The following is a 19,615-nucleotide window of genomic DNA, read 5'->3' on the forward strand; positions in this document are numbered from 1 at the left end:
GTGATGGGTCATTCTTGGCATTCGACGGTAAAGCACTCACAAAGATTAACATTTCTTTCATATCTGGAATCATTAGACTTTAGCTCAATATTAAGTTGAGAAACAGTGTGATAAATTTGTGATTATTTTTCAACTTAACATTGAACTAAAATCTAATGATTCCAGATATGAAAGCGATGTTAATCTTTGTGAGTGCTTACCGGCGAATGACAAATACTGAAAACTGTATATTAAAAGTATAGGCAGTGATTTGTCAATGTAAATCTAAGGCAAATTTGTACATAACCAATGAAACAGCGCCTTACAAAACTCCCAATTGATCAGAAAAAATTTATCCAATATGTTGCTCAAAGCATTTTAGTTTCGTACAAAAGCACCTCAGCTATTACAATGCGAAGGCACACTAAGCTTGAAGTATACTTAGCAAGCACGACTGGTGATGCAATCAGATCCCTTTCGAGAGTAACCCCCTATAAAAGTTAATAAAAGAAACAACCAATAAATTCCGATAAACGATGCCTGGATGCTTTTCCATACTTGGTACTCAAAATTTACGAGACTGTAACCCTAAACACTGACAAGGTACGCAGTTTTATTGACAGCGTTTTCATACAGTAAACAGAGGTACAAGGAACGTGGCACGTTCATCATCATACTACTATCTTCTTACAACACTTACAGTATCGTTATTGTTACTGTTATTGTTGATGCTAATTGTTATCCACAGGGTCATTCCAGATCAGATCAACCTACCCAAAGCACCATACCTTGAACTGAACTGAATATAGTTTAGGCCAGAGGCCAAGCACTGGGACCTATGAGGTCATTCAGCGCTGAAATGGAAATTGACAGTAAAGGGTTTGGAAGGTGTAACAGGAGGAAAACCTCAAAGCAGTTGCAATTTGAATCAATTGTTAGGAGAGGGTGGAAAGTAAGATGGAAAAAGAGAATACGAAAAGAGGTACAGTAAAAGGATGGAAAGGGGCTGCAGCTAGGGGCCGAAGGCACGCTGCAAAGAACCTTAAGTAATGCCTGCAGTGCACCACAAGAGGTGCACTGATAGCACTACCCGTTACGGGGTTTAGAAATATTTTGACGCATTCTATTTCGGAAAATGAAGTACACACACTTAGTTGTTCGTTTACTCTCATAAACGTATTTTAAACAATTACATAAAAAAAGATTAACGATATTCTCGTATTTTCCCTCATTTTCAACAGCGTTCAAAATCCTTCGCAAAACGAACAAAAAAATCTTGAATGTCCGAAGCACTGCAACTTTGCAGAGTTCTTAAATTCTTTACTTACCCCTTCCTAAAAGTTCAAAAATGAAAGGTCCATTTCATCCGACATCCGAATAGTTTGAGAGTTCATGTAGCAGAAGAGAATATGTTAATCATCTCGAAAGACTCTTTTGGTTTTCCAACAAAAGGACAAATCAAACTGACAACCTGGACACAACCTTGGTAGCTTTGGGGTGGGCGGAAATAAAGTAGCGGGGGAAAAAGTTATAATTTTGGCTAGGGGGAAAAAAGTCACGGGGGAAAAAAGTCACATTAATTTATGGTGGCCGGTAATAAAGTCACGGGAAAAAAATCACTATATTTCTTGGGGGGTCATTATTTTTATATTTACAGTCTTTTGTTTAAGTTTTTACGGTAATCCCCAACGGGCTTTTATACTAAACAAGCCGTAAAGGTGAATAGGCCTACATGGATATATACCGGGTTAAAACCCTTTGGGGGTCACTATCTAGGAAAGATTAATGTGACTTTTTCCCGTGACTTTTTTAGCTGTGACTTTTTTTTACCTGGATTTCGCTTTGGTACAGGCTAGGCCTAATTCCCGGCCAAGGACTTTCCTTTTTAATATTTATTCTCGCTTCCTTCGAATTGCACAGCTCGCCTCCGAAAGTGAGTTTTTCGCCATGACAGAACCATTAAGACTCTTCGGGGCTAAGCTATTCTTCTGCCAACGCATGTGCGCGTACGGACAGAGGATGAAGTGCATGGCCTCATAAAACTTTTATTTCCAGGTTTTATTATACATTTTGTTGTCAGTGTCTGAATCCTGAATCAGTTTCATAAACGCGTCGTGATTGTAACTTTAAATGTATTTAACATTTTCTTTTATTCCCACAGACTAAAACAAAGATTCAGTGAGCTTATCTCTCTCTCTCTCTCTCTCTCTCTCTCTCTCTCTCTCTCTCTCTCTCTCTCTCTCAATATTACTTGTCCAAGACCAACTTCCATCTACATCTCTCAATAGTTTTTCATTTACTGGCCAATAAGTTCATATGGATACAGACTAATTCTACTTCTTCTTCTTAGACAATGGAACCTTCTCCGTCGCACCACCACAATGGAACCAAATTACGCAGCTAACTATTCACTGAAAATAATATTTTTTCTGTTCATGTAAACCTCAAAATGGAATTCGACACGCGCTTCTTGAAATGACGATCTCCTCTTTAACAAGTCTTGTTATCTCCCGCCACTCCGTTCACAGTTTTCAATTTGTGCATATTATATTATTTTTTTAAAGCTTTACTATTGAAGGGGTCTCTCTCTCTCTCTCTCTCTCTCTCTCTCTCTCTCTCTCTCTCTCTCTCTCTCTCTCTCTCTCGTTTCAGTACTAAATTCCCACCATTCATCATTCTAGAAAACCTAAGCCACCAACGTAAATCGTTTTGGTCACCCTTCAAGGGCCCTCCCAGCCACACGGCACCCCTCCCCAGCAGTCCTACCCACCATTCTGGACTATCGTCCGGCACCCCGAGGCTACCTTAGTCCCTTTTCTGTCCCCTCTTCCTTAAATATCCCCATCTATTGTCCTCTTTTATTTTCCGTCTCGGCCCCATCCCCCACACACACACGAAAAAAGAAAAGAGGATTCCTTTTCAAAAGAAAAAGACTTCTCCGAGGTCTTTGGCTGTTGTAAATGTTACTTTCAACCTGAAACTTCCCAAAACCGCCATTAGATGGAAGCCCCGTTCTCCCCTGATTGGCTTCCGCCCTCCTTTCATAGAAAACTGTACTGGCTCCACCTGGCACCTTGATCAGGGCTACCGCTGCAGGACTTTCGCTATAACATACCACAGGATAATCTGTGTGAGCTGAATTGAACTGAATATGGAGTTTAAGCCAAGCAGTGGGACCTTTGACGTCATTCAGGGCTGGAAAGAAAATTGAGAGTAGGTAGGTCTGAAAGGTGTGACAGGAGGCAAACCTCGCAGTTGCACTATGAAATATTTGTTAAGAGGGGGATAGTTAGCGAGATGGAAGAAAGATAATATGAATGGAGGAACGGTAAAAGTAACGAAAGAGGTTGCAGCTAGGGGCCGAAAGGACGCTGCAAAGAACCTTTAGTAATGCCTACAGAGCACCGCATGAGGTGCACTAACGGTACTGCCCCTCTACGGGGATAATCTGTGTAAGTGCATTTATAATTGCTACAATGCCCTCTACGATCTCCTCACACTTTCTGGACACACTTTTCATCACAAAGCCTTCAATCGACATGAATAACAAACGAAGAAGCACTAACTCTCGTGAGGGGGCTCTGGAGTTAGGTTTCTTCATTTAGTCTTCAACTGGGTTTAAGGCTTTGTAGTGACAAGATTTTTATCTAATAAGTGTGATAAAATAGCCCAGATGAGAGGAGGGTCACCCTGGCTGTTATAAATACAGGAGTATATGGTAAAAGTAGGCAGAAGACTTTCTGTATGTATGTATGTATGTGTGTATATATATATATATATATATATATATATATATATATATATATATATATATATATATATATATATATATATATATATATGAACTCCAGCATCATTAAACTATCTCCATAGCAGGGATTGCTTCCACAGAGAAGAAATACATCAGTCATTACCACATTTATACTTTAACTTACGAATTGCAGATAAACCACCCGTGAAGAAAACCTCAATCCAATAGCTAACTCAAACAACTATACTGAGGGCCCATCAGCAGTACGTCGAACCACCCTTCACAAATACACCGTGCCATTCGCCTCTATACTGCATGAACTCCTGCTTCCTGGATATTATGGCCCTTCCACTCCAATACCTCTTTAACAAAATCTATCCAATTCTATCTACCCCTTCTCCTAACATTCCTGAATTGTATGCTTTTCAGTAAACTATCTTACTCTAATCTTTCCATGAAACCAATCAATCGAAATAGATCCATCTTGTCACCTAGGCTAACCTTGTCAATACTACTAATTATCTCCAATTTTCTCGTCCTTTCAATTCTTCTTTCAGCACACAGGTATCGCCCAACTAAGAGTTCTTCTCAACAGCTTCAACATTTTTACTTCCATTCTCAGTCAACATCCACACTTGATTTCTATACAGGAGAGTTAGCTCAACAGTTCCTTAAAATATCCCCACCGTGAATTCTATAAATAAATTCAGTCTTTTTCCAAATTTTTCTTTTTCCACATGACCTTGTGCCCTGTGTTTCAACTACTCTGTACCTCTAAAAAAAAAAAAGGAAATATATAACAACAGTTCCTGTCACGTTGTTTCAGTGTTGAGTCTACTGTCTCACATACTGAGTGTATGAGATATATATATATATATATATATATATATATATATATATATATATATATATATATATATATATATATATAATCGGTAAAATGAATGGATATGCATCGAAAATTATAAAATAAAAAAAAAAGACGTTGTAGGTCTCAAGTATTTTGAACTTGTGACCGCTAAGATATAACAGGGTCAATACACTCACACACACACACTTAACTTCCTAAGGAGAAACAGTAGTGGAGTTATTTTAGTCGTGTTTACCGAGCCTGCTGTTAATGACTACTTAAAAGGATTCTCTTGGGCTCAGAGAGAGAGAGAGAGAGAGAGAGAGAGAGAGAGAGAGAGAATAGTAATAAACACTAGTTTTTATTACAATTAGCCTAGTGTACAACAGAGAATCAGAGAGAGAGAGAGAGAGAGTTATTTTACAATTAGCTTGTTTAGAGAGAGAGAGAGAGAGTTAAACACTACTTTTACAATTAGCCTAGTGTACAAGAGAGATCAGAGAGAGAGAGAGAGAGAGAGAGAGAGAGAGAGAGAGAGAGAGAGAGATAAGCACTAGTTTTTACAATTAGCCTAGTGTACAACAGAATCAGAGAGAGAGAGAGAGAGAGAGAGAGAGAGAGAGAGAGAGAGAGAGAGAGAGAGAAACACTAGTTTTTACAATTAGCCTCATGTACAACAGAATCAGAGAGAGAGAGAGAGAGAAATTAACACTAGTTTTTATTACAATAATTAGTTAGTGTACAACAGACTCAGGACAAAGTTTAACACGAAAAGGCTATAGGCCTATTTGGTTCTTTACCCAGCAAAAGTACTTAAAATATATATTAAATTACTGGGCTTCTCTAGCAATAAGAGCCATCCTCATCTCTGTCACAACGATTTTCCGTCTCCTAGAATCCACGTCCAGATGTAAAGTGTAAAAGTGGAAGTGCTGACACTGGACCAAGCGAAGCTGATGTTTCTACTAGGCCTAATCAAAAAGCTCCTGAGAAACAAGACCTTAAACACAACTCCTCTCTCTTTTTCTCGGAGGTAACAAACATGACCTGACCGGCAAGAGATCCCACACCGATTCCACGGAAATGGAACTATTAAGGAGAGTTTCCTGAAAAATTTCACTGTGACTCTGTTAACCTAGACGGTGAACTAGGAACTATATAATGGTTAGAAGACTGTGGTAGGCCACGGTCTAGGTGGAGATGGGCAAGGGGCTAATAACCTCATATATATAATTATAGAGAGAGAGAGAGAGAGAGAGAGAGAGAGAGAGAGCCTACACACGTGAAGTTGCCATCAGTGATGGGCGTAATCGCCACTGACTTCTCGCTTCACAATTATTCTTTACTAATCACTTTATACTGTATTTATCTATGCGTACCTTCGCTCCTACAAGAGCTACATTACTGTATTTTCAGCTTTTCACTGTTAATTTACAGATGACTCGCAACAATACATAGTGTTTTGCAATGCTGTCTGGAAGGTTTCCGGCTCATAATTATGAGTTTTAAATCAATATAAACCTTTAATGGATTCTGCTATGAAAAATGGTCACACTTTAGCTTAGCAGAAGGCAGAATAGAAATGCTCCTTCTCTGTGGAAGAGAGAGAGAGAGAGAGAGAGAGAGAGAGAGAGAGAGAGAGAGAGAGAGAGAGAGAGAGAGAGATGAATGTGCAAAATTTGGTTTTTTCCTACAAGGGACAAATGAAAGATAGTGGGCAGTAAGTGTCAACTCTTATCAATAGGTATGTTAAGTAGAGATGAAGAAAATGGCGATCTGTCGTTACCGCGAAAATTTCTCATATCACTGCCCTGTTCCTACCTAGTATATATCCACTATTTGGCAAGTGACATGTAATGACTCTCATCGTAATTTCCAGGGTTTCACATTTAATCATATGGAAGAGAATGCTGTAAGTCTTCACCAAATTTACAATGATGCTGGAGTTGGTTGTTTATAATAATAATTCAAACTTCAAGGCATGATCACAAATCTCGTTAGAGCTCTTACCAGTGCACTATTGATCCTATCCATCCCAACTTCATGGAAACTGGTTCTCCTGAAATGTCTCTTAAATCATATCTGCTGTAAATTTTACAAATGTGTTTAAGAAACAGACAATAATATGCTTTCCGCTCTGTATTTTCCAATGAAGTACCAGCGGCGGAAACGTGAATTAAAAGGATTATGAAAAACAAAATAAAAATTGTACTTAAGTGCACATGACAATGTCAAATCCATTAGAAAACTGAAAAACAAAAGCATGAAATTCTCATAACAGCATCACATTACAATAACTTTAACATTAAAAGCATCTTGTTACCATAGGCCTACGGAACTGTAAAAGTAAGTGTAACAACTCTGGCGAGTGCTGTAATGAATATCACTTCAATATCAAGAAATATAGTTGATTCTGGGAAGACTATACTGATTTTCAGAATCGGCCTCAAAACTATAAAATACCCATAGCAGGAGAATTCATGGACGCCACTGGCTAGTGAGCGAACATATATCCAACTACTCGTAAGCTAATCATACTCGTATTTACTGTATGTTAGCAAGTTTCCTGGTCTAACGCCATTTTAAAGTAATCTTAACTTCTGTGGTACGTTGGAAATACATTGTCTTTTTTAATGTCCATTAACTTTACCAATACTAACTACCATGGTTCTATCGAGCGTTATTGCTCATCATGCCGAAAGTTATGCCGTGTATTTACGGAGCGCCAAAGTGATGGTTTGCACGAGTTGTTGAAATTTCTCATTTTCCCGCTAATCCTCTCAACTTTGCCATCCTCTGTAATCCCAGGGACCTGCAGACTTGCTTTAAAACGACTGCAGTGTCATTTTACGTACGGACGTCACTATTCCTCATATTTTGCTGAGGGTGAGGTTAAGTATTGTTTCTCCTTGGTTTCCTCAGCGCAGCCCAACAAAAATACCTTACACAGTTTTGGTAAAATATAACCACTAACATTTTCCTTCATACCTTATTTATCTACTATTAGCGTTCTGATTCAATGAAGCATTAATGCCGTGGTGTGCTCTTACGCCTTTCTTCGTACATGCCTACTCACCTGTATCACCCTCTGTGAATATCTTTAGAGCCCTTTTAAAAATTTTCTAAGAACTATAAAAGGCCACAAAATTGATTGAAGTGGTACTTTAATTATTCAGTGCTATCAAAATCAACGATAACTGCTTATACGTATGTACATGGGAATAAATCCTGTTTGTTTACGCACAATCCATATATGCGTTGAAATGCACCTCTTGTAACCGTAAATGACTGTGTAACAAAGACTTGGATGCTTCAACTATATTTGATAGCGAGGTAAACGATAAGCAACGTTACTCAATATATATATATGCGTCGGCTGTTGCATATATTCTCTTTAAACGAGTATAATGGCAAAGCCAAAGACAGCGATTGAAGTAAAAACCCGTAAGCCTAAAATAGACTAGGCCTAAGCTGAGTTGACACAAACAGGTCCACTAGGATAACCATATTTATCGTTGGAGATTAAATGTTTTACTTTATCATAAGCCACGTGATAATCATCTACATTGACACCTTATTAAGTTTGCTTCAATTTACAATGCAATTGTAGACCCTTAGTTATAGTGATTTTGTTTAAAATTTATGTGTAACATGTTAACAGCGAAATTGCCTACTGAATGTTACGCTATTATCAGGAGATTTTCTATTTACCTTTTGAATGTTACGCTTTTATCAGGAAAATTTCTATTTACCTTTTGAATGTTACGCTTTTATCTGGAGAATTTTTATATCACTGAATCGCAATACATTATTACCATCGAGTCCGATGTCCTCGGATGCAAGGTAATTAGCACTGAATGGGCCTCCTCAACGTAATGTATATTATTTGGAGGATTCGTCTTATTTACCGATGCTCGAACACGAGTTTGCATTTAGATTACTAATGAATATTAGGAATAATAGCTCGTGATTACATGAAACCTAAAAAAATAAATAATAGTTCAATCTTAATAGCTTAATGGCTTACGCTCAACTTGTGGCCTAACATAACCTCCCCCAACCCCCGTACCTTATCTAACTCCTCAGCATTACAACCCACTTTACTAATTCTCTCAATGCATTACATTGCATTTAAATTTAAAAAGGACAATTGGCTTGGAAGTCCAACCAGTCATCAGGCGACAGAAATAAGCAAACGACAGGCTTAAGACAAATAGTGATTACCAGACAGAAACCACTCCGCACCAACCACCCATCCTCTAACCCGTGTCCCACAAACACACGCACAAACAGTCAGTCTCGTTGCAACCGTGGAAGACCGAATTAAATGCGTCTCGACTCCCTTTATACGTCATTAGGCACGAAGTCGGACGAGTCATATCTACGGAAAGATAAGTTCTATTTAGATTCGACCGACTGAACACGAATCTTGTTAAGGGATAAACTAGCATGTGACAACCTCCCGTGTTTTGACGGCGGCCAACGTTCTCCATTTTAAACTTTCTACTAATAATCATTTTTATCCGAATGATGGCGATGGATTCCATGAATGGGGTCAAGTTAAAAACTACGGGATAGCCAGAAAAAAAGTGGGAGGACATGTAGACCTAGGCCTAACACCAAAGGCTGAAAGTGATAATTCTAGACAAAATTCGTAAACGAAGGCGGTTCTCGTTTTTTTATAACAATACATTATGACCCTGTAAAGTGATTTCATGTAATACTCAAGTGTGAATACCCTAGGTAGGTTAGTTGGTTGTTTTTTTTAGATCAAGCCGGCCTCGTGCCAGAGACGACCATTGTGGCAGTGTGTTAATGGGGATATGGGGTCTATTATCGACCTCTGGATACATCAAACCTACAGAAACGTTGCTTAGGCAAATTACACATTCACCAAGAATGCTATTGACAATACGTACCCCCATCTTCACATACTGACGTTGACCTATAGCACGGAAAATAACCGATTTACTAGTTACATGAAAAGTGGTGTTGATAGGCATATGCACTCCTAGGCCTACTGCAGACCGAACGAAAACCTTACTAAACTGAGGCAAACCAAGAGAGGCTTTCATTCAAAATCTCCTTTCGGATCAGTTTCTACGTTACCAAGATGCTGAAATCATCATAGACAATGGTTTGATCCCACATCTGCTACCTTGACCTGTCCTAACCTAAGCCATCTCACAAACGTGGAAGGAGTCCACAAACATAGGAGCGACAATACTTTGGTCAATGGGGATATTTTAACCTTAAGGAAATTATTTTGAAGTTGGTAATTTATTCGTTATACCTTCACCATAGGCCAAAGGCCTATGTCTTAAATTCATATGGAAAACGTCTAACACCACAGCAACCGAAAATAGGCCTACCTCCCTAGAACAGATACTACATCAGTCCTTGGCTAGCTTATTTATCTTTTTAAATATGATAAAATAAGTCTGGATCCGTTCCTCCAACAAATTAGAAAGGCACTGGTATGCTTTATAAAATAACACACAAAAGTTTTACTTTACCTGATGGAAGGCTTCGGGCTTTATCCATCGTCAGAACTGCCACAATTTAAGTTTTCCAGTTCACTTGACACTTGAAGGTGCCTAAACATATTTGAGGCGTCCGATTACGGTGCCCGTCGCAATTTCTCCCCTACGGTATGAAGCAAAGTTCGTGGTGATTCACTGTGAAGCAAATTTTGCCTGGAACTTCGGAAGATCACGATAAAAAACGCACAAAATTATATGAAACCTTACGTGGTAAGTCTCGCACGCCGTTCACTCTAAACTGTTGTTATAATTCAGATTCCTGGGATTCCGTGATCATTGCTCTGAGGGTTGACGCTGACTGTCAGTGTTGCCATAAGCCAGTTATTGATGTAACTTCCCTTTATTTATATATAAAAATATATATATAATCTATATATACATACTTATATTTATATCTTTATATGACTGACTTATGGCAACACTGACTGTCAGCGTCAACCAGCAAACCAATGATCACGGAATCCCCAGAAATAGAGTAACACTTCAGACGCTGTAGTGGACGTAACTCGTAGTATATCAGCTGATTATGTGCGTTTTTTATCGTAATGTTTTCAAGCTTTAGGCCAAGTTTGCTTCACAGTGAATCACCACGAACTTTGCTTCATACTGTAGGGGAGAAATTGCGACGGACACTTACTCGAACGCCTCAAATATGTTTAGGCACCTTCAAGTGAACCAGAAAACAAGTTGCAGCATTTTTGATGATGGATAAAGCCTGAGTCTTCCATTAGGTAAAGTGAAACTTTTGCGTTTTATTTTATAAAAGGCATACCAATGCCTTTCTAATTTGTCTGGGAAAAAGATCCAAGGTATATATATATATATATATATATATATATATATATATATATATATATATATATATAATAAATATATATATATATATATATATATATATATATATATATTATATATATATATATATATTATATATATATATATATATATTATATATATATATATATATATATATATATATATATATATATATATATATATATATATATATATATATATATAAATATGCACACGTGAAGGGTTACAGATGTCTTTTGGAGGGAGAGTATGAGTGTGACGGTGGAATGATCTTAAAAATCCACCAGTACAAGATGGCTTGAAATCAGTGATCAAGAACGTGTGAATCTGTGTGATTAGCAGGTCAGGAACGTTAGCAATTGACAGTCGTTCTGTGTAAGTGTATGACAGGACTGTATCAGAAGAAGGTTTTCCCTGTTCGTTCCTTATTCAGCAGTTGACGTCGTCAGATCCGCTTCCATTCAGGCAGTTACAGCAGTATATTGGTTTCTAGTAATACAAAGTATTTCCTGTGTAAAATGCAGGTTAGCAATTGATATGAATAAAACGGGAATACTTTTCGATGTGTAGTTTCTATTTATTCAGCTCACACATAGCGTCATGATAATGACCACGAGTGGATTTTTTGTGTACAAAAGAAAAAAAAAATAGGCGATACCCAGATGGATGTACTTTATCCATTTGCAGGTAACAGCGTTAGCCTATATCGTTTTGTAGTCTTGATTGTCAAATATCCAGCTCAGCTCTGGAGGGGATGCGTAAGTCGTTATGGGTGAGTTTAACTTAAATTGCAATAATTCAAATCGTTGCTGGACGCTGTACATCGAAGAAATAGCCTGTGTCAGGTGCCTTGGAAACGTCTTAGGCCTATATCAAAATGTCATCTCACGTCTGGCAACATTGTTCAGTGCCCGGAGCGTGTTAGCTCTAAAAAAATATAGTGAATAAAAACGGTTTCACGTATTAAAGAAAATAATACTTTTTTAAGTCGTGTTACTGAAAATTCATGTTCTTTTATATTTTTCCGTATACCGGACTCCCGTGGCTGCGACTTTGAAAAAGTATTTAAGAATATTTAGGCAAGACTAAAAACAGGCATGTAAAAAAGGGAGGAACGGTCAGAGTGGGGTTGACCCCCCAGAAAAATGTATTTTACCACGACGGGGCCTTCTTATATATTTTATCTTAATCTAACTTTTAACTGCTGTAAAGTAAACATTGTTAATGGGACTTGCAATAGGTAACTTCCATTTAATTTGCTATTCAAGTTTTAGCCATGACTCTTGTGTAGAATTTCGCTTCATGCATAGAGTAGTTGGTACAGTTGTGAATATATGCGTTTTTGAAGTGGTTTTCATTAGCAAGCAATACTGTTATAGAACAAAATGTTCCATTTTATTGCATTAGTCTGAAGTGAATTCCCTATGGACAATTTTACATGAGAGTGACAAACAATCAGTTGCTTCTGTGAAGACCACCTGAAACAGGTCGAGGGTAATCAGAGGAGAATTAATTTCATGTTGATAGGCGGTTGTGTGCGGAGGGCAGTGACCTTCCTGGCGGCTCTGGGAGATAATCAGCCATAGAAGGCAGAGGCAAATTACCAAAGCCCCAAGGACATTGCAAGCGGAAAGGTAGGACGGGTCAGCGCAAGCGCAATGAAGGCTCATTCAAGGGGTGAGATAGAGAAATTTTATAAGACTAAATCATAAAAGAAAATTAGGTTTCTGTGAGAAACAATGATACGCTGTATGAAGTTGATGTACACAGCACATTTAACGAAGAAACTACATATAGAAAACTCTCACTCTCTCTCTCTCTCACTCTCTCTCTCTCTCTCTCTCTCTCTCTCTCTCTCTCTCTCTCTCTCTCTCTCAGGCACTGAGAAGAGGGAGCGAAAGAGAGAAGTGAGGTGGGGGGAGGGGAGAGGAGGAGCTTCAAGAACCCGAGAGAAGCGAAGGGCGAGTGTTATGTAGGTCGAGGGGAGGAGAGGGGGCGGGGGAGGGGGTTAGAAGGGAGTAGGGAGTAAAGACGCCTGATACCTGTCCTCATTCCAAATGAAATTACATTCTTTTCCTGCAAATTAATTGAATTCCCCCGAGAGATTACGTCGGTCTGAGTTTGCAACCGAAAGAGCATTTCATTGCTAGACGTTTGCTCTAACCTTCTCCAACACTCGCTTCAGCTACGAGGCCCCATGCTATCCTTCCCCCCCAATCCCCACCCTTTCCCCCCTTCCTCCCATGAAAGCCCGCTTCTTCTCCTTCTTCTAATTCCTCTACTTCTTCCATCCTTACCTTTTACGTCAGATTCTACACCCTTTTCATTTTCAGACGAGCCGCTGGAAAGTTAAATGGGGCGGGTGGAGGTGGGGGCGACAATTGTCCTTTTCATTTCTCCTGAAGATTCCTCCCCATCTTTGCCCCCTCTCTCTCTCTCTCTCTCTCTCTCTCTCTCTCTCTCTCTCTCTCTCTCTCTCATAGCTCGATTTGGAGGTGCGTACACTGACCAGTCTAACAATTTGTTGATCTCTTTCAACTAGAGTGAATATACTATCAGTTCAGTAAAATATTTTTATAGCCTTCGAAAATTAGACAAGTATGATTTTTGTATTCCTCTCAATTTCACTAGAAAGTCAGTGTATATATATATATATATATATATATATATATATATATATATATATATATATATATATATATATATACCTAGTATATGGGTGAAATGTAAAGTACATAGGAAAGAAGGCGAAATATTTATAAAAAAACATAATTGTATAAAGTGAATAATGATATTAATCCGTAGAATAAGAAGAGCAACATGCGAAATATTTATAAAACGTGATTGTATGAAGCGAATAATAATATTAATCCGTAGAATAAGAAGAGCAACATAAGACAAAGCAGTATATGACCACTTAATGACATACAAAATGCACATTAACATGCGTAAAGGGCAAGACTGACAAAGTATCCTAACAAAGTAAGGATCTGAAAGTAAGGCCTTCACTAAGCTTATCGTCACCGGCCCTTACATTACAACAACATGTGTGTCAGCCTCCAAATACACAGGTGGTGTAAGTGAGAGGATTACAGTAAAAGTGGGGCCAATAAGTATTAGTACTCTTGCTGCTCCATCACGATGCTTGCTTTTAGGCCTAGGCCTATAAGTGAAGATGTAACTATGACGATCATATCTAAAGAAAACTTATTATTTATATATATATATATATATATATATATATATATATATATATATATAGAGAGAGAGAGAGAGAGAGAGAGAGAGAGAGAGAGAGAGAGAGAGAGAGAGAGACACCTTTTCTAGTAGCTAAGTTGCTCTCCTCACCAACAAAAGGTTACAGGTTCGATTCCCGGCAAGTGGGAATTAGTTAAGTCAGTTATGTCTTATCCGATTGTTCCCATCTTGCATTAAACACGGACATTATGCGCTTGATAGTTATATGTCTGTAGTAGGCTGCAACTAGGGTTGATGAATAGACGAAAATACATCACTTGCAAATGGCTCTCTACCTCTCAACATTTCTCACGTAATTCGTTTGGTCTAATATTCAGCATGTTGAGTCTGTCTTTTGTCCCGTAGGGGGACAGTGCCGTCAGTGCACCTCATGTGGTGCACTGTAGGCTTTACTTGAGGTGCTTTGCAGCGTGCCTACGGCCCCTAGCTGCAACTCCTTTCATTCCTTCTACTGTACTTCCGTTCATATTCTCTTTCTTCCATCTAACTTTCCACCCTCTCCTAACAGCTGATTCATAGTGCAACTGCGAGGTTTTCCTCCTGCCACACCTTTTAAACTTTAACTGTCAGTTTCTGTTTCAGCGCTGAATGACCTCATAGGTCCCAGTGCTTGGCCTTTGGCCTAAATTCTATATTCAATTCAGTATTCATCATGCATTTATACAATGATACGTAGGTATCACTTAAGTTTCCGTTTTGAAAATAATCCCACCCGAGCTTCTACATATATGCCATTTAAGACTAAATGTCGTATCGATCTGACAACATATTGAGACTTTGTATTGACTTGTCTTTAATGCGAAGGTTTTGCTTTTTCGCTTCTTAATTGTATGCCTAACGTTTATGTATGTTGTTAGTAATATTAGTAATATTATTATAAGATACTGGTGAATGACACTGTCTTTCATGTTTGTTTTACTCTTAAGGAATGCAAATTCATTTCTTATGTCTATAGGCCTATATACCTGTTAACTTGAAGCGATTGTGTTACTGCAGATGAAATTATTATTTTAATTATATATATATAATATATATATATATATATATATATATATATATATATATATATATGTATATATATATATATGTGTATATATATATATATATATATATATATATATATATATATATATATATATATATATATATATATATATATCTTAACATTAAGCGATTGTGTTACTGCAGCAGAAATGATTATTTCTTTATTTATACTTTTGGAAAATCTCATCTATTTGTTGTTTCCCTATAAAGCGTTTAATTTCTCTGCATTGCCTCACATTAAAAGGAATCTGCCACCAAGTTGCTATCAACCTTTTTTTTTCGTTTCCTTCTTCTTGGTATAAATGTCAGCAAGTTGTTAACTTTTATCAAGTGCTGCCAGTCTTTTTTCACTCTACGTCATGAAGCATAAAATTCCTTTAATTTTGTCTCGTGCGTTCTGCGGAAAAGCTGAACTGCTCTTATTTTTACTTAATTAAAATTATCAGCTAGTAGGTAGGAGGAATAATTAATCAAGATACTGACCTTGTTTTTCAAGTTGCTCTTTTCTAATCTCACCTGAATCACGTTTTGTCACAGCTTCATAAAAAAAATCAGCGTCACTCATTTTCCCGTTATTACCTGTCAGTAAAAGGAATCTGCCGTCAAATGATTGTAGCTCATTTCATTAACTGCTGGTTAATCAAATCATTGCATTAAGATTGATTAATTTTAAGGTGTATGGCTTCACGACAAGTTGTAGACGATATGTATACGTTTTCCCACCGTGTTCTCTGACCTGTCATCCCCGTAGGGGGGTTGGTGCCGTCAGTGCACCTCATGCGGTGCACTGCAGGCATTACATAAGGTTCTTTGCGGGATGCCTTCGGGCCCTAGCTGCAACCCCTTTCGTTCCTTTTACTGTACCTCATTTCATATCCTCTTTCTTCCATCTTGCTTTCCTCAACCCTAACAATTGATTCATAGTGCAACTGCGAGGTTTTCCTCCTGTTACACCTTTCAAACCTTTTACTGTCAATTCCGTTTCAGCGCTGAATGACCTCATAGGTCCCAGTGGTTGGCCTATGGCCTAAAATTTTATATCCAATTCAAATCTAACCTGTCATAAGAAGTAGATTTCCGCTAACCAAAATTAAACCAATTGTATTTATTTTCATGTCGTAACATCCCAATCATCAAGTTATCTCTGTTCCTCAAGTTATCCTCATTTCTCTCTTCCCCTACAGGAGTGTGTAGCGAGGATGAGGAGAGACTGGTTCGCGATCTCTTCCGGGGATACAACAAGCTCATTCGGCCAGTAGAGAATATGACCCATAATGTTAAGGTTTCTTTTGGATTAGCGTTCATTCAGCTCATCAATGTGGTGAGTATTCAGTGCCAGGGAGTGAATCCCCCTTTTTTTTATTTAATATTTCAGATTTATTTACCTGAGTGATCATTGCCAAGAAAATCATTGCAGTGTACCTCTTGTGACTAGGGTTAGCCGACTGGGTAATGGAGTAACAAAGCCTAAAACCTCTTAGGCCTAGACTCACCCCATAGATGATATATATGTATATATGAAATATATATTTATGTATATATACTTATATATACATATATATACATATATATAATATAATATATACTTGTATGGGAGATTTACTTATATAGGCCTATATATATGTGTGTGTTTGTATAATATATATATATAAAGTGTACGTGTGAATGCCTGCGTATCAAATGTATTATGTTAAAGCTTGTAGTTTTCTCTGCATGTTCAGAACTTGCCGTTACAGTTTCTGAAGCATCCCAGAAAAATTCCTCATGCACGGCGTCACGATTCTTTGTTGCAAGATCTCGAACTGTTTTGCTTAGTTCTTCTGCAGCGTCATTTGCTGGAACAACAACATGGCATTTGCTATGCAAAGGCCACGACTCCCAGATGCCGGAGGCTCAGTTCAGTTTCAGGTTGGGTGTCTCGTTGTATGTAACATTATATATGTATGTATACTGTATATATATATACATATTTATTTATTTGTGTGTATATATGTAAATGCATGTATGTACGTGTGAGTATACTGTATATATATATATATATATATATATATATATATATATATATATATATATATATATATATATATATATATAATATATATATATATATATATATTTATATTTTTATATATATATATATATAATATATACAATATATATACATGTATGTATACATATGTGTGAGTATGTATATAATATATATAATACATATACATATGTTATACATATGAATGCTCGTATATATTTGTGTGTGCATGTTATATATATATATGTGTGTGTACACGTACAAACATACATAAATATAAATATATATGTGCGTGTGTGTGCAAATCCGGGAACCGAGAGATGTTCCCTGCAATGAGCAAAGATCCCTTACGGAATTTTTTTTTTCGGGGGGCGGGACCCCCCCGTGGTCCTCTAACCCCTCGCCCGAGCTCGTTAGTTTGTCATTAATCGTGATTTGTGACTTGGCAGTTATCTTCCTCGTGGGCCATTACGGAAAGAAATTCATTTTTCTGGGCTTAGCTTTCTTTTGGGGATCGAGTTTTTTCTTTTAAGAGTCGACTGATTCGCAACGCAAAAATAATGTGCTTGCGAGTTTTAGCGTGGTCTGTGCTGAAGCTTATGTATTTCAGTTCTGCGTGCCTCTTCATTGACTTTTAAATATCAAGGTTCGGGATACCAAGTCGTCGGTGGTTTCCTGTCAGTAAATCGTTTTGTTATGGTTGATTTCTTGTTGAAATATCTGACATACAGAGAGAGAGAGAGAGAAGTTAAGTTAAGTGTACCTTAGTTTTACCAGACCACTGAGCTGATTAACGGCTCTCCTAGGGCTGGCCCGAAGGATTAGACTTATTTTACGTGGCTAAGAACCAGTTGGTTACTTAGCAACGGGACCTACAGCTTATTGTGGGATCCGAACCACATTATAGCGAGAAATGAATTTCTATCACCAGGAATAAATTCCTCTAACTCTTCATCAGCCGGCCGGGGACTCGAACTCGGGCCTGGCGAGTGCCAGTCCACAGTTCTGCAGACTCGTCCAACGAAGAGCTGAGAGAGAGAGAGAATTTCTTGTTGTATCTGGAGAGTAGAGAGAGAGAATTTCTTGTTCAAGTAGCAGAGAGAGAGAGAGAGAGAGAGAGAGAGAGAGAGAGAGAATTTCTTGTTCAAGTATCTGGCATCGAGAGAGAGAGTCCTTACAGTCCTTACAGTCCTTACAGTTCGTTTGGGTTGCCCCAGGTCCCTCAGTGTGAGGCACCTTTGATGTCTACCAGAGAATTGCTAATGCATCTTCCGGTATATTTTGCATCTCCCAATCTTGGATGGTCTGGGATGCAGCTTAGATATTTGTCGAGCTTATTCTTGAACACATATACGCTCACTCCTGATATGTTCCTCAGATGAGCTGGTAATGCATTGAATAATCGCTGCATTATTGATGCTGGTGCGGGTTCCGTTTCTCAGCTACCACTCAGTTGGTGGTTCGAATCTCCGACCGACCAGTGAAGAACAAGAGGAATTTGTTTCTGGTGATAGAAATTCATTTCTCGCTATAATGTGGTTGATTCACAATAAGCTGTAGGTCCTTGCTAGTAACCAATTGGTTCTTAGCCACGTAAAAATAAATCTAATCCTTCGGGCCAGCCCTAGGAGAGCTGTTAATCAGCTCAGTGGTCTGGTTAAACTTTAACTTTTTTTTTTTCCTGGTATAGTTTTGGGCACTATTACTCTACCTCTGCTTGCTCTTTCTGATGTTTTTAGCTCCATGATGCTTTCGGTAATTCCTTCTATCTGTTTCCATGCCTGTATTATCATGTAGCGTTCTCTTCTCCTTTCGAGACTATATAATTTTAAGAATTGTAGTCTTTCCCAGTAGTCAAGGTCCTTAACTTCTTCTATTCTAGCTGTAAAGGACCTTTGTACACTCTCTATTTGTGCAATATCCTTTTGTAGAGTGGGTACCATATCATATTGCAATATTCAAGTGGACTACGTACATACGTTTTGTAAAGCATAATCATGTGTTCGGCTTTTCTTGTTTTGAAGTGCCGGAACAACATTCCCATCATTGCTTTGCATTTTGCCAATAGTATTGCTATTTGATCATTGCATAGCATATTCCTATTCAGCATCACACCAAGGTCTTTAACTGCTTCCCTATTTGTGATTGTCTCGTTATTAGGTCCCTTATATGCATATAGCATTCCTTCTTTATCACCATAGTTTATTGATTCAAATTTATCAGAGTTAAATACCTTCCTACTGTATATAACGATGTTCACTAATTTTTCAGATTCAAATTCTACCGCTATTAATTCACATTCTGTGTTACTATATTTCTCACAGATTTTACCTTGATTGGCGTCTCTC

At 37.9% G+C, this 19,615-nt stretch overlaps 1 protein-coding gene and 1 long non-coding RNA gene across 2 annotated transcripts in view; one reads left to right on the forward strand and one right to left on the reverse strand.

The window, feature by feature from the left end:
- Window positions 1-10,356, reverse strand: part of LOC136845137 (uncharacterized) — a 582,337-nt gene extending 571,981 nt beyond the window's left edge. Inside the window, exon 1 of the long non-coding RNA XR_010855086.1 lies at window positions 10,097-10,356. This is a non-coding gene — a long non-coding RNA (uncharacterized lncRNA). The remainder of the gene's footprint in view (window positions 1-10,096) is intronic.
- LOC136845134 (acetylcholine receptor subunit beta-like 1) overlaps window positions 1-19,615 on the forward strand; it is a 263,925-nt gene that overhangs the window by 165,453 nt on the left and 78,857 nt on the right. Inside the window, 1 exon segment of the mRNA XM_067115057.1 lies at window positions 16,426-16,562. Within this exon segment, the coding sequence (XP_066971158.1) occupies window positions 16,426-16,562 (137 nt within the window).

This window comes from Macrobrachium rosenbergii, chromosome 13, assembly GCF_040412425.1.
Source record: "Macrobrachium rosenbergii isolate ZJJX-2024 chromosome 13, ASM4041242v1, whole genome shotgun sequence".
Classification (NCBI taxonomy): Eukaryota; Metazoa; Arthropoda; class Malacostraca; order Decapoda; family Palaemonidae; genus Macrobrachium; species Macrobrachium rosenbergii.